Source organism: Osmia lignaria, chromosome 4, assembly GCF_051020975.1.
Source record: "Osmia lignaria lignaria isolate PbOS001 chromosome 4, iyOsmLign1, whole genome shotgun sequence".
Lineage (NCBI taxonomy): Eukaryota > Metazoa > Arthropoda > Insecta > Hymenoptera > Megachilidae > Osmia > Osmia lignaria.
The window spans coordinates 5772946-5787139 of NC_135035.1; the positions used below are offsets into that span (position 1 = coordinate 5772946).

At 37.4% G+C, this 14194-nt stretch overlaps 1 protein-coding gene across 3 annotated transcripts in view; it reads left to right on the top strand.

Moving 5' to 3' along the window:
• Pdk (pyruvate dehydrogenase kinase) overlaps positions 1–14194 on the top strand; it is a 26705-nt gene continuing 12511 nt past the window's right edge. For 2 of the 3 annotated variants that reach the window (XM_034322341.2, XM_034322340.2), the window contains exon 1: positions 2–376. In XM_034322341.2, coding sequence (XP_034178232.1) covers positions 274–376 — 103 coding nt within the window. In that variant the 5' untranslated portion in view covers positions 2–273. Of the gene's footprint in view, positions 377–14194 lie in introns of all 3 variants that reach the window. The other variant, XM_034322339.2, reaches the window with a different exon arrangement.

The window sequence follows — 14194 nt, forward strand, 5'->3', positions numbered from 1 at the left end:
TACCTTACTTGAAATGCCAGTAATCGGTTCTAGCATTGCTCCAAAGCCATCGTGACTGGCGGTGTCTCCTGTCCTCGTGCCGGCATACTATACTGAGAAGCCTCGCTATTTAACCTGGTCCACAGTTCATCTTCCCGTTAGTCTGACAGTTTTCGTGTGTTTTAAAGCGACAAGAGAAGGAGGTGCTTGGCACAGGTTGGCTTGTCTGATCGAGATCGAGGGAAAACCAAGCCGACCGCTACAGAAGGTTCATGTGTTACGACGCACGGCAAAATGAAGCTTACGCAAAGGTGTCTAAGGAACATCAACAAGATGCTGGACTTTTATTCGCAATTCAACCCCTCGCCGCTTTCGATAAAACAATTCATCGATTTCGGTGAGTGAGTGAGATGAAACGATGCTCGCTTTTTGGCAAACATTACATTTTGTCTATTCGACCCGAGCCGAGACGAATTTCTTGCTACCCTCCCAACGGTTTTTATTACTTGCCCTCCGTGTACTTGGTACATCCAGGGCGAGACGCGAATCGATCGATCAATGACCTCAAGAACGGGTGCATTGTTTTCAGCCTTTCTTTGATAAAATCCTAAGAATCCCTTTGCCATTGTCACTGCCGTGTGCCTTTGTACACGCTAGATAAGGACGGTTTACACCAGGCAAACGGGTAATTGATGTGGCATTGTTATACCTTTAAAGTGCTACGTTGACTATATCATCAAAAATTACGCGGATTTCTGATTTTTCTTCGAGATAGCCTCCGGCGAATCTTAATTGATAATTCGTCCAAGCAGTTCGATAAACGGTGTCGCGCTCCTTGGCCAAGTCTCCGATTAAGCGAATACACGATGATGTAATGGTTAGACGTATAAACAAAGGCATCATGAGTTTACTGTATATGCTTACTCCGTTCACTGGAAAACCTTCGAATGGGTGATTGTATCTCTGCACCGGTATGTAGCGGGGAACAGTGAAAAATTAATTGCTTCTGACCTCGAAGAAAATCACGTACACCTTTCTTTACCTCCTTTTTTCATTGCAATGATATTGAAGAAAAGATTTCCTTGTTTACTGCACCTGAAAGAGGTTAGTGGTGGGATCAACGAAATGTCGACCGACCTACAAGTGATGGAGGACCATGTTGACCTACACAATTGTAGGATTGAAACGTGCGGAATATATATTTGTTTGTTAATTTACAATTGATTTAATTAAAAAAAAAATAATCTGAGCTAGACTTCAAGAGTGTAGGTGATTATTCTGTTTTTGCACCATGGAAAAATATCAAGGAATTATAAAATAAGTGAAAGGAATTTGCAATACTATTCCAGACGTTCTTTTCTCTGAGGATAAAATAATAAACTTGATCCTCGAGGAAACAAAACATACGTCCACGCGGGCGGACTGGTTTGAATCTTAAAAAGGCAACATTCGCAAGGTTGCTGCTCTTGTATTTTCTTCTATCGATCTCTGAAATGTCACTGCACTCTTGTGTCATGAAGCGACAGCTCCTCTTAATCTGAACACGCTCGACACTTTCGATTCCCAAATTATCCGACTGGTTGTTTAAATTAACTCTCGTACTATATCGATTCCGACAGCGGCGCGATCAATCATTTAGCCACGGAGGTCGCTAATGCGACCAGGATTAATCTGTAAATTCCTGCAAATTGCTCTTGCATCATTTATCAACGACATTGATCCGCATGCAACACCACGATCGTTTTCCTTTGAATAAAAACATGCGTATGTTTCGTTTTTGAGAGAATAGGGAAGAGTACCATTTTTCAGAAATATTTTTATTCGAATGTTTATATTTGGTTTTTATTGTAATTTTTTGTTTGTGATTTTTAAATGCAAAAATGACTGAGAAAAAAATTATTAAAAATAATGATTTTTGAATCGACCAAAAACGCGGTAAAACCACGTACTCGCCGGTGACGTCATATTGCCATATGCCATAACCCCGCCAATCAGAGAGCGTTTTCGCGTTACGTGAATTTTTTAAAAATTGTGCATCTTTATTATTTATTTTTAATTATTTAGCAGAATAAAAAAAATCATATTTCAACATAAACGACTCCAATATCATCTGTACTTTAGAAACAAATTAAAAAATTCTATACTTTGGAGATTGTCATCTTCCCTATTATATTTTTGAAGTATGCAGGGTGCCTTGGCTGGTGAATGAACAGTTAAGCTTTTCTTCACTTTTAAACAAGCATCAAAATATAAAAGATGTTCTAATTTATTAATCAAACAAGAATTTCTAACAGAATTGGGTTTAATCCTTAGCTGGCACACTTCACCAGAATAACATTGCTGGCACACTGGGATGATTAAGACCCCAACCACTGAAATATTTTCTGCGAAGAAGCTATTCATTATTTTAATTTGAAAAAATTCCTAGATAATCTTTGAATGTTGTTTTAACATATTTCATAGCTAATTTTAATAAAATTAACTATTGAATATGAAAAAAAATTGGAAAAATGTGTTTTTATAAAAAAATTGTTGTCGTTATCTAAATAAATTTTCCTTTCTTTTAGACTTAAAATCATTGTTTTTAATAAAATGGCATTTTGGTTATACACCAAAAAAGTTAACTTGTTCGTTTACTGGTCAATTCACTGGTTAAGTCACCCTACGTCATTTCAAATTCTAAATTTAATATGCATTTGTAATATTTAATTTTTTCAAATTTTTAACAATAAATTACTATAACGATTATACTGAGAAAGAATGATCCCGAACCTGGAAATTCACAGAATTATGATTTTCAGGCTAAAGGGGTGAAAACTGCTCTTCAGATTTTGGCCGTATTTCGTGTTTTTTTCTTTTTATCCGAAACCATTGGAGATACCGACAAATTTCATAAACAAAAATTGTTATTTTTAATACATAGTATTTTTTCATATTGAAATAGGTAATTGTTCTTAAACATTTTTGCTTATAAGTTTTTGTAATTGTTTTAATAATTTCTTGCTTCAGTATGTAAAAATACTATAAATTAAGACGAATAACTTTTGCTAATGAAGTTTTTCGACATCTCCAACTGTTTCGGAGAAATTTTAAGGTGATTTCCACCCTCAATTGCATTTTCAGAAAAATTTCATAATTTTTTGAATTTCCGGATTCGAGATCATTCCTTGTGAGAAGTAATACTTTTTACATTTACATACAAATAGCAGAAACTTGTCCTACTCAGTTAAACGATATTCAGCTAAACATTTTGCCGTCTATCACAGTACATATTAACAATAAAGAAGTAACCTTCTTAATTGCTAAAGTGTTGATGAAGGTCGTAACAATATTTAGTATCATTCTCAGACTTTGTGCCTTTTCTCATTCAATAAAGTCTCGCGTGTTTGGTCTGCGGATCGTGTCTGTTTTCAAATTACAGGGTCTCGTAAACACGCATCCAAGTGGTATCCAGTTTCATGGTCGCTCATTGTACCTCTCGCCTTAATGAATCGATAGTACACTGGTAATATCCCATCTAAAAATCATAAGACTGAAACTTCGAGCAAAGATGCTCATAAACATGTTCGGAGGTCGTGAAATTCGCGTTGATTCGTGTTGACACATGCACTTCTGACGTCTGCCTCGCGAACGTCATCGGGATATACTTGTACGTTTAAAATTAGTAAGGACGCTCGATTTTCTCTCGAAGGACAGGATGTAATTATTTTTCCTCGAGAACGATTCCTGCGTTATTTTCATTTCTATGTATATGTATATACACCGTTTGTCAGTGCCAGAGATTTTGGGGGTTCGAGGCGAGCTCCGAAAAAGGACCCCTTCACACATTGTATGACATAAAAAAAAGTACCTCAAATAAAATTTATAAAATTAACATTAAAGCTTGTATAACTAATTCAGGTAATTCAAGTAAACATTACTCTTCTTGCATTCTTAGACGCCAAATCGTCTTATGGGGGCCCTGGACCTTGGGGGGCGCCTTCTTCTTTTTTTTTCTTTACGTGGGGGAAATCTTCCAAAGACACCTCCAGCCCCCCAGGGGAGGGGAATCGTCTTATGGGGGCCCTGGACCTTGGGGGGCGCCTTCTTTCTTTCTTTTTCTTTACGTGGGGGAAATCTTCCAAAGACACCTCCAGCCCCCCAGGGGAGGGGAATCGTCTTATGGGGGCCCTGGACCTTGGGGGGCGCCTTCTTTCTTTTTTTTTCTTTACGTGGGGGAAATCTTCCAAAGACACCTCCAGCCCTCCAGGGGAGGGGAATCGTCTTATGGGGACCCTGGACCTTGGGGGGCGCCTTCTTTCTTTTTTTTTCTTTACGTGGGGGAAATCTTCCAAAGACACCTCCAGCCCCCCAGGGGAGGGAAATCGTCTTATGGAGGCCCTGGACCTTGGGGGGCGCCTTCTTTCTTTTTTTTTCTTTACGTGGGGGAAATCTTCCAAAGACACCTACAGCCCCCCAGGGGCGGTTGGTAGTGCGGGATTTTTTCCCGCTAAAACCCCCACGGTGGCCTGCACTGGGACTATAGGGAGGGCCCCGAGACCTCTGTAGAACACACCGGGACGCCCCCACAACCTTGAGGGGCCCTAGGCGGCCGCCTAGTCTGGCTAGGCCCAGGGCCGGCCCTGCCGTTTGTTTAGTCAACACAATAATGATTACATGTGTACATACGTTAATCTCTTCTTCGATACACTCCGTCTGTCTGCGGTATGGAATTAATGACACCGGTTTATGCATTGTTTTCGATACACAAACCGAATGCATTGAACGTCATACGTGTGTCTAGACTCGACTGAATATTTAACCTTTGAAGAACGTAGTCCGGTCGATCGTAATGCAGACCGACAAACCGTGAATAGCGGTGTCTAAATTTAGGCATTCAATATTTTAACACAGTACAAAATATTTCATATTATGCTTTCTCAATTATTCAATTTGTGACGTTGCTCAGCGATGACCTCCGATGGCAATTAACGTGATAAAGTACTATCTAGGTTATCGTTGAATATCCACTTCTTAAAGTCTTTAATGTTATACAATGGGCACACATATCGACACACTACAATAACATCCTGTCTCGCCTTTGATCCGTTCTGTCTATGCTGCAGAATTAATGATATTAGTCTGCTTATTGTTTTTGCCGAACACATGCAAAAACTCGCGCTTCCGACAACAATAGTGGTAACTTATTATTGTATCGCATTCGGTTTGATATGACAGGTTTGTATTCAAAAGATGCGACTTTGAGGAGGAGGTCAACGTTGATTGTACCAATCGGTTTCGAATAAACGAACCAGTCCCCCAATTTCGACCACTGTCATTGGTCCCTGACGTTATTCGCGAAAATAGAGTGCAACGATTATTGCGGTTGGAAGCTTGCCACTTTCGTAGAGACCCTTGGAGTTTGAACCCAGGAACAAATCCGCCTCTGCATTCGTGCCCACCTATCTGTGACGTGAATGAACTAATAAAACTCTTGTTTATTATTCGAAACAATTCTTATACAAAGGTTCATAATCTCAATTTCCGCTAATATCGATCGAATTTCTAATTATAGCTTTGTAATTGCCATACTTGCGTCATTTGCAATGAATTTGTTTTCTTTTTGTTATTCGTTAAAAAACATTTGCCTCAACAAGGAGTAGCTTTATCGCGTAACCTCTGGCCACGAAAATAACTGAGATACATTCTAATTTCTATTTTCTAATAAAAGATAAATGGTACTTATTCAAGTAGTTTGAAGCTTAGTTTATGCCTACATAAGTAGGCATAATTCCAACTTATTGTAATTAATCAAGAATGCATTCCCTACATATTGACAAAATTTCATAATTTTTTGAATCATTTCTTGTCAGAAGTAATATTTTTTATATTTACATACCTATAAATAACAGAACGGTATTAATTTCAACTTATGGTAATTTAGGTAAGTACTATCTTTGAAAAAATTCTAAATATTGCTAGTGCATCTGTAAATAAGTTTAACAAGACTAATCGTCGAAAATACTCTGAAATTATATTGACACTAATTCGCTATTCGAAAGCTGTTATCTAACTCACTGGCTGAGTGCATCTTCTGTATGCAGCCTATGCAGTCACGGGACGTGCATTGGCCTGAATCGCTCGTATGCATGGCCACTGTTGCATACCGAGAGATTAAAGCTTTAAAACTAAACAGCTGCTTCCTGACTGGTTACAATCGTTTCTCGACCATTCTAGAAGCGAAAATGAAACCGTGGATTTCGCACGCTCGTGCACGCTACACTGATGATTAATTGTTATTTTCACAGCATTGATAAGATTTGCGTTGTTATCATAATCGTTTAAATTTAATCGTCTGGCAATTTAATTTCGTTCAATCTGTTTCCAAAATAATTACAGAATAATGGTCCAAATTTTTGGATCTACAGCTCACAAGTTGTGAGTCATATCTTGATTAAAAAAGCGATAAACGAGGCAGGAAATATTGATAAAAGAAAGCTGATGTTATTTCTCTCCCACGCTTGGTCGACGATCGGTCGAAAAATACGATTGAAATGTTTCGAGTAAGTTCTTCAAGTCTGACAATGAGTCGCTGTCTGGTCGAATTTTTATGTCGTCGATGAATCAAATCTGCGACGAAAGAATATATTTTTCTTCTGTTTATTGAACCAACGACGTAGAATAATTGATACACGCATCAACAGGAACTATACTTCCTCTAGTATTAATTACCATAGTGTCGAGTTACTTTGTTCCACGAACAAGTCGAATTTCGTTCAATAAATTTTTGTATTGCTTGCAAGATCGCTGGAAATCATGAATAATTCACAATCCTTTTGACAAAGGTATTTGAAAAGCAAACGTGAATAGTATGTATAGCTGCTTTTAGAAGGCAACACATTCGCAAACTTCTCTTTGATCTGATCATTTCTGAAACTTGAATATAAACTTTCTAATACCGATGGAGATCTGTTCCACTGATAATTCCAGAAGCATTTCACATAATAGAACACATTCACTTCATAGCAAACATTTCTTTGTTTTTCATTACAATTATTTAATGAACAATTTTTTTCTTTTTTTTCTTTTAGATGTTATTTTATAAAATGTTCCGACTGCCCCTCCCCCCACACACACAAATTGAGAACTATAACCTTAATTGACTACAAGAAACTAATCAAAGTTGACTTCAGAGCTGGATATCTTACCGTTTTCGAGGTATCGTAATAAGGTTAGGTTAGGTTCCGCAATAGCGCATGCGCAGTATTGAATAGCGCATGCTCAGTATTGAATAGCGCATACGTAGTCCCAAAATTGTACACAAATTTCTTACCGCGATATCTCAAACATGATACGACATCCAGCTCTAAAACCAAGTTCGCAATTTTGAGGGGGCCATTCGGAAATGTTCCTAATCGTATACTTACAATTACTTACATTTATTTTATGAAAGTATGTTAACCCTTTGACTGCTATGGACGCAGATATTCGTCCTTAATGTGATGAAACAATGAAAAAAAAAATGAAGAAATAAATTGAAAATCGAAATGAAATAAAAAAAAAAATGATAAATGTTATTAACTTAATTTTTATTTCGCCTAGAGTACTACTTAGCACTCAAAGGGTTAAAAGGTAATTTGCGAAATTCGATTCATTAATTGATAATCACTAGAGTAGGCTAATATTATTTATAATTGCAAGTTAATTTTCGTTTTTTTTTTATTTACCAAACATATTGCTCAAATTATCAAATATGTAGTAATTGAGTTCTTCTGCACGTGGTTGATTTTTTATTTAACCGATAACTAACTACGATAACTTTATTGCTGTAATAGGAAGCCAGAAATATGACGTTCTCTTTGTGTTTACGAATTTTATTGCACCGTTAATGTACTAACTCATACTTCCAGAAAAAGCTATTTATAAGAGAATGTTTCAATCTAACACCTTGATAATAGAGACGAATAGGAAGTAGCCATTATGTAATAGTAAAGAGTGATTATCGACTATTTCATCTAACCAAGCAGCAAAAAATCAAACATTCAATTGAATGACGATTTCATGGTATTATTCGAAATAGTACAATCAATAATAAAGAGGTCAGCAACGTTGCACATATAAAAATAATAATATCGAGGTAATTTTTAGAGGAAGATAAAAGACCTTGATTCATCGAAGAGAACTGATTGAACGTGGCTAAAGGCAGATCGTTATCGAATCCAATTTATGGTCCCTATCGTTTTCCCGATTTCAGAAAGCACATCGTGCTTTCTAATTTCGTTGCTGATTCTCTCGGGATTTATCGACCGTCGTTTGATCCCCGACCTTCCGATGGAAACACGATTTTCCATGTGAACGAGCTTTTAGAGAAATTTACGAGACGTACCCTTTCGTTTCTCTCTTATTGTTCCATTCAGACTTTACAGCCGATGCTGTTGATGATAATTCTCTTCGATCACGTGCAATTTGCAAACTTTGTACACCTTACATAACGTTTCCTGCGATATTTACGATGAAACCAGTCTCTTTTTACAGAAACCGCTTTTGCAAAAACATACTCGAGAGAATCAAAATATTATTTTTCTGCTTAAAGTCAGACACAATGTCTAAAAGATCTGAAAAACAATGTAACTTCTGAAGATTTATGTTTCTCTATTGTTTTGTAATTTCGTAAAATGTATTGCTTGTCTCCTTATATCACAAGGTTTTAGTCTCCCAGACGTAAATAAAATTAAAAGCGCTAATCGATTCACACCGATTGACGATAAGAGAAACGTCAGGAACTCTGTCTATAATTCTATGCTAAAAGATATGTCATTATTCCTGACTTGTAGAATTACAGAAACCATTTGTTATCGAAGTGTTAATAAATTTGACGAATGCATGTCCTGCGCGATTGGAATCTGACTGACTACTCGCGGATCAAAGCTACCAATTACAGACCTATTCTCCCTCGACTAGGTCAAAAGCTTCATTATGAAATTCACCGTGTTCGTTACCTGCTTTTCAATCAAATGAATACCGATAATCACAGAGGCGATACGAGGTCAGGTCGTAGTTTTATGTTTTAATGCTTTATTGCTGTCGAGCAAACAGTTATTACGTTTTTTTTTATCGCTAATTATATAGTTCCTCTGAATTTCATTGCAGCTCGTTAATTAACCTTTTTTATACGCTGGTGTTTTAGTTTAATATATTCGACAAGTTTGAAAGGCGAAAATTACAGTGAAGAATTATCTTCACATATGTAGGAGAGGGGAGGAACAAGGTGTTTCGTCTTGGGATCAGTGGGACTGACAACAGACAATCCCTGCCCCACACAGATCATTGTATTAAAGGAGCCTTGTGGGGCTTTATAATAACCCGCTCTGCCGTTCCCAAATTTTCACTTATACCGGCGGTGTCTAAGGACGCGATAGCGCTATTATATCCACCCCTCCCAGCAGCCACCCTCCCAACCAAGTTGGTGCCAGATAGGTCCAGTGGGTACGGAAGGCCCAACAACACTTGACTCATTGTCGGCGTGTAAAGAATTTTTTTGGTCTAGGACGCTTCCACTTTAACAAACTAACCTGAGTGGGTTAGAGAAACTACACCCACCAGGCGCTTCATCACGCCCACAGCCAGAGCCCCGTTTGCCACCGGAACAGCCGGTCCCCGGACCACACCACGAGGAGGAGAGGTTGGCGCATGACACCGCTGGGGCTAGCTGCAATGCCCCGAACGGCACCTTTGTGGCCCCCCTGCCCCAGACACCTATCATATCGCAATTTAGAACTTCTATATGTATATATTCGAACTGCATGCCGGGCGACCGCTTGCGAGAACACTGTCACCCCGATCATCTCGCCGCCACCTAGCGGTCCCCGGCCCGAACTAAAGACGTCCGGGGAGCCGAAACCCTCTCTCTCTCTCCATTAAACGCCTACACATAACAATGAAGCAGGAAATTACCGAAAATTATTGAATACAAAACGACGAGCAATTGAACAGCTCTTATTATTAATTAATAATTATTCAAGGAAACAGCGTATTGATCACCTACTTCTTACAGTATAATACAAATCAAAATACAAATACTTCAAATATCCTTTGATATATTAATACTATGATTATTATACTATAATATACCCTGTTTTACTTTCTTTAAACTCACAAAATAAATTTAAGTAAATTTTACTTTAAGAACCACATGTAGAAACTCTTTATTACTAAAAGTTAAAACGTTTATTAAACAAAGCAATGCGAGAATGATTGTTATAGAAGAGTATTTGACTCGTTGTAATACTTGATATTCAATCATTGTTAACCCTTAGCTGGTACAGAATAGTATGGCTGGCACACGAGGACGATTAAGACCCCAACCACTAAAATATTTCCTGCGAAGAAGCTATTCATTATCTTAATTTGAACAAATTCCTAGACAATCATTGAAAATTTTTATAACATATTTCATAGCTAATTTCAGTAAAATTAAATATTGAATATGAAAAGGAAATTGAAAAACAGAAAAATCGAAAAATGAGTTTTCACAAAAAATTCATAACTTTTTCAAATTTTCATATAAAGAGCTAAAATTTTAACTGGACACTCTTGAGATTTAACATTTTAAGGGAAAGAATGGTACAAAAGTCGTGGTTTTAAAAAATGTATTTATTTGGAGGGTTGAAGGGACGAATTTTAGCCAAAAAGGGAAAAAAGCTGAATTAGCTGGGGTCATTTCATACCCCACAGTGCCAGCTAAGAATTAAAAAAATGTCCTTGATATCTCATATTTCTACCCTATTTCTCGTATTTATAGCTTTTCCTCTATCTTGTAAATCAATATCCCCAAGAGTGTGGGAGGAAAAGATGATGAAGTATTGAAAAGAAAAAAGGAATCAAAGGTCAGTGAGGTTTCTGTAATTCATTACAGTTCACTGCAATTCGTCGCAATTTCTGACCTTCCCGAACAGTCGTCACGAATTCTTGGCAGATCAGCCTCGAGGACTGTGCACCGCGAATAAAAACCTATTTCGGTGTCGGTAGCGGGAATCCATTTAGATGATTACGCGTTCAAACCCACACAGAAATACGACATACGGTCAAAGTCCAAACCGCTTGGAGGCTCGTCACGTCTCCCAGATACGTAAACAATTCCGTCGCTTTTTCATTGTGTTATCACGAACACTTTTGTTTCCCTTTGTTTCCTCGTTTTCAGAATACGCATCAATCGATTTAATTTCGCAACGTTCTGTCAATTATTCTCGTGAACCCTCCCTTCTTATTATCGTCCTGTTATCAATTCAATAAAATTTAATATATCGATAGACTTCGCAATTTCCGAGCTTTTTTTATTTAAACACTATCGCGTTGTTTGGCAGATTTTGTTTACTTCTGTCTGGATTTCGTACGAAATTGTAGAAAAAATATTGCAATGTTGTGGGCCGTACCAAGGTACACATCGTGACGAGAGGAGATAATGGATAAGAGAAAAAACACACGGTTTTATCTTGTTTATCATTTTTACAGAAAGCAAATGGCTCTGTGAACGCTATTGCGAATGAGAGATTACTTGACTTACGAATAATCTTCTAAACATATTATTCGACCCGTGTTTATCGAATATAAAACGTTAAAGGAACGTAGATATTTTCCATTATCTCGATTGAACCCTTGTGTCGGTAACTTAATGTGTAAAAGAGGTATGTAATTGGAAAATATAAGTCATCGAGGATAGCAATTTCATGGTTCACCTACAAACGCGTAGACTTGGATGCATACTGGTAATTCGATCAAGGTGCACAGCTGACTTTCATCGCAGAAAATCGTAATTTCACGGCAATTTATTGCTGTAAATCAATTACACCTGGCAATGGATCAGCTGTTCATCTATCCATCTTGTTTAAAGAAAATGCAATTTCTGCTCGGTGGAAAAGCTGTTCAAATATTTCAATTATATTTATCTATGATAGTATCTATAGCATCGGATAAACGTACCACTGTTTGTCCATGAAAATTGTCGGACTCGAGGTTGATACAGGATAAATTTAATCTAATTAAGCAATGAGATCGAGTTATCGACAATGACGCAAACGTGGTCATATTTTACATGTCTGCTTTTATGATCAACGTAAGCTTGCTTACAGATATTTCTTTCTGTTGCAATGAAATGGAATTAAAGCACGTGATGATTTTTATAAACTTGTAAAATTCAAAGTTCTTAGTTGATAGCTTGATAGTAGATAACACACTTGAAATTGAAAACGAATGACCAATTTTATTGCAACAGCTTACATGACATAATCAGTTGCTTTGAAAATAGACTTTATGTCGAATGATGTACTCGAGATTGATTAAAATTGTTGTTTAACTGGTAACGCGTGACGGGATAGGAATCGGTTGTTTCCGGATTACTCCTGAATGACTAACCATGTAATTAACAGTCGTATGTGCATATATATACGTCGGCGAAGGCTAATAATTAATTGAGTTGTTTGTTTTAGAACAATTATGCAATAAAGTTGTTGACAAAAAAGGAACTTAATTATTATAATTACAAGTTATTCACCAGTAAAACTTATCGTTAGCATGCTTCGTTGCGCTTGATAAGTCGAAGAAAATCGTCTGAACTATTACGGGAGAACTGCACGTTCAATTACCAATATCGTTTAACAACAGTTCTGTTAACTAGGTCAGTAGCTACGTTTTACCGACGATGCTTATTGATTCGTGAATGTTTTACTGACGACACGTAATAAGGTAATTTCATTGTATTTCGCAAATCGAAAGAAGAACGATCGATATTGGGGTCTCTTCAATCCCTTACCAACTAGTGATGTGCGGCCCGACTATTCGGGTCGGTTCGGAAAACATCGGACGGGCTCGGGCGGGTGTCCGATACATACGTGCAATTGGGTAGCCCAACTGTTTCGGGTCAGGTCGGATAAAGTCGAGCAGATTCGGACGAGCTCCTGCGGGCCGCGGATCGCGGCCTAATTCTTATGTACTTGTGAATACTTGCAATAAGCATGTGCAAAATCTGTTTTATGTGGAATTGTGGAATAAGATAATTTTTATGTGGAAAAATAATACTTGTAACGAATTTATTTGAAATGAATTTCATTCCATGTCACCTGTATGTTCATTTTATACAAAATAGATTTTGAACATACTTATTGCAGGCATTACTGTTTCACTCTAACACGATAAGAAAATTGAGAAAATCTTTGTACGACACTGTACTTCTACAGCACTGGATAACATGATTTTTGTTTAACATATTTAAAAACTAAATTACTTAATAATAATAACGGGAAGGAATAATGAACTACAGTGCCTTTACATGAAAATATATAAATAAATAATAATTTACTCATTTATAACTCTATTCCGATGTTATAGCGGAAAGCGTCATGCACAGTTTATACGCCATCCGTGGCGAGACTTGCCGTCTCATTGTAACTAGTGATGAGGAAGAATTTTAATAAATTAAGGATACATTAAATGAAAATAATATTTTTTGCTTTTTTTTTCATTTTGTGTTATATTTTTAATAAAAATTAAGTTGCTTATATAGAATTAAAAAAAAAAAGTTTGTTTTTAATAAGTTCTCGGAACGTAACCCCCCTTTTTGTATTAGCTCTGGGTCTCATATAACACGATTTCACACAACACGGCGTTTTCTAGGAACCTATCTACCGTGTTATAGGAGGGCTACCTGTATGTACACTGAGTCCCATCGAAGTTGTCGCAGTGAAGTTGGCTACACATTCACTAGCACATTCACACCGCGTCGTCGGCACCTCGCCCATCGGCTCACCGTCGCGGCGTGAATGTGTTAGTGCGCCAACTTCACTACGACAACTTCGATGGAACTCATCGTCAGTGTATGTATGTACATGAGAGTTAGGTCGCAGACCGCGGGAGCTTGTCCGAACCTACCCGACTTTATCCGACCTGACCCGAAATAGTCGGGCTATCGGACTGAACACCCGCCCGAGCCCGTAATATCGGATACTCGCACATCCCTGTTAACAACCCCTAATTCGTTCCACTCAGAAGAAACCTGATAAAACACTATATAAATTTATCTTTCTAATTTGCTACATCTGGTCATTTCAATATGTCAGAGATTAAATTAATTCACGTAGATTTTTGTTTTCCAAGAAATTTCTTCATAATATTGTATCTCCCTATCGATCGACTGAAAATCATTTAATCGGACGTCGAAAGTGCTAGTTGAAGTAAGGCCAAC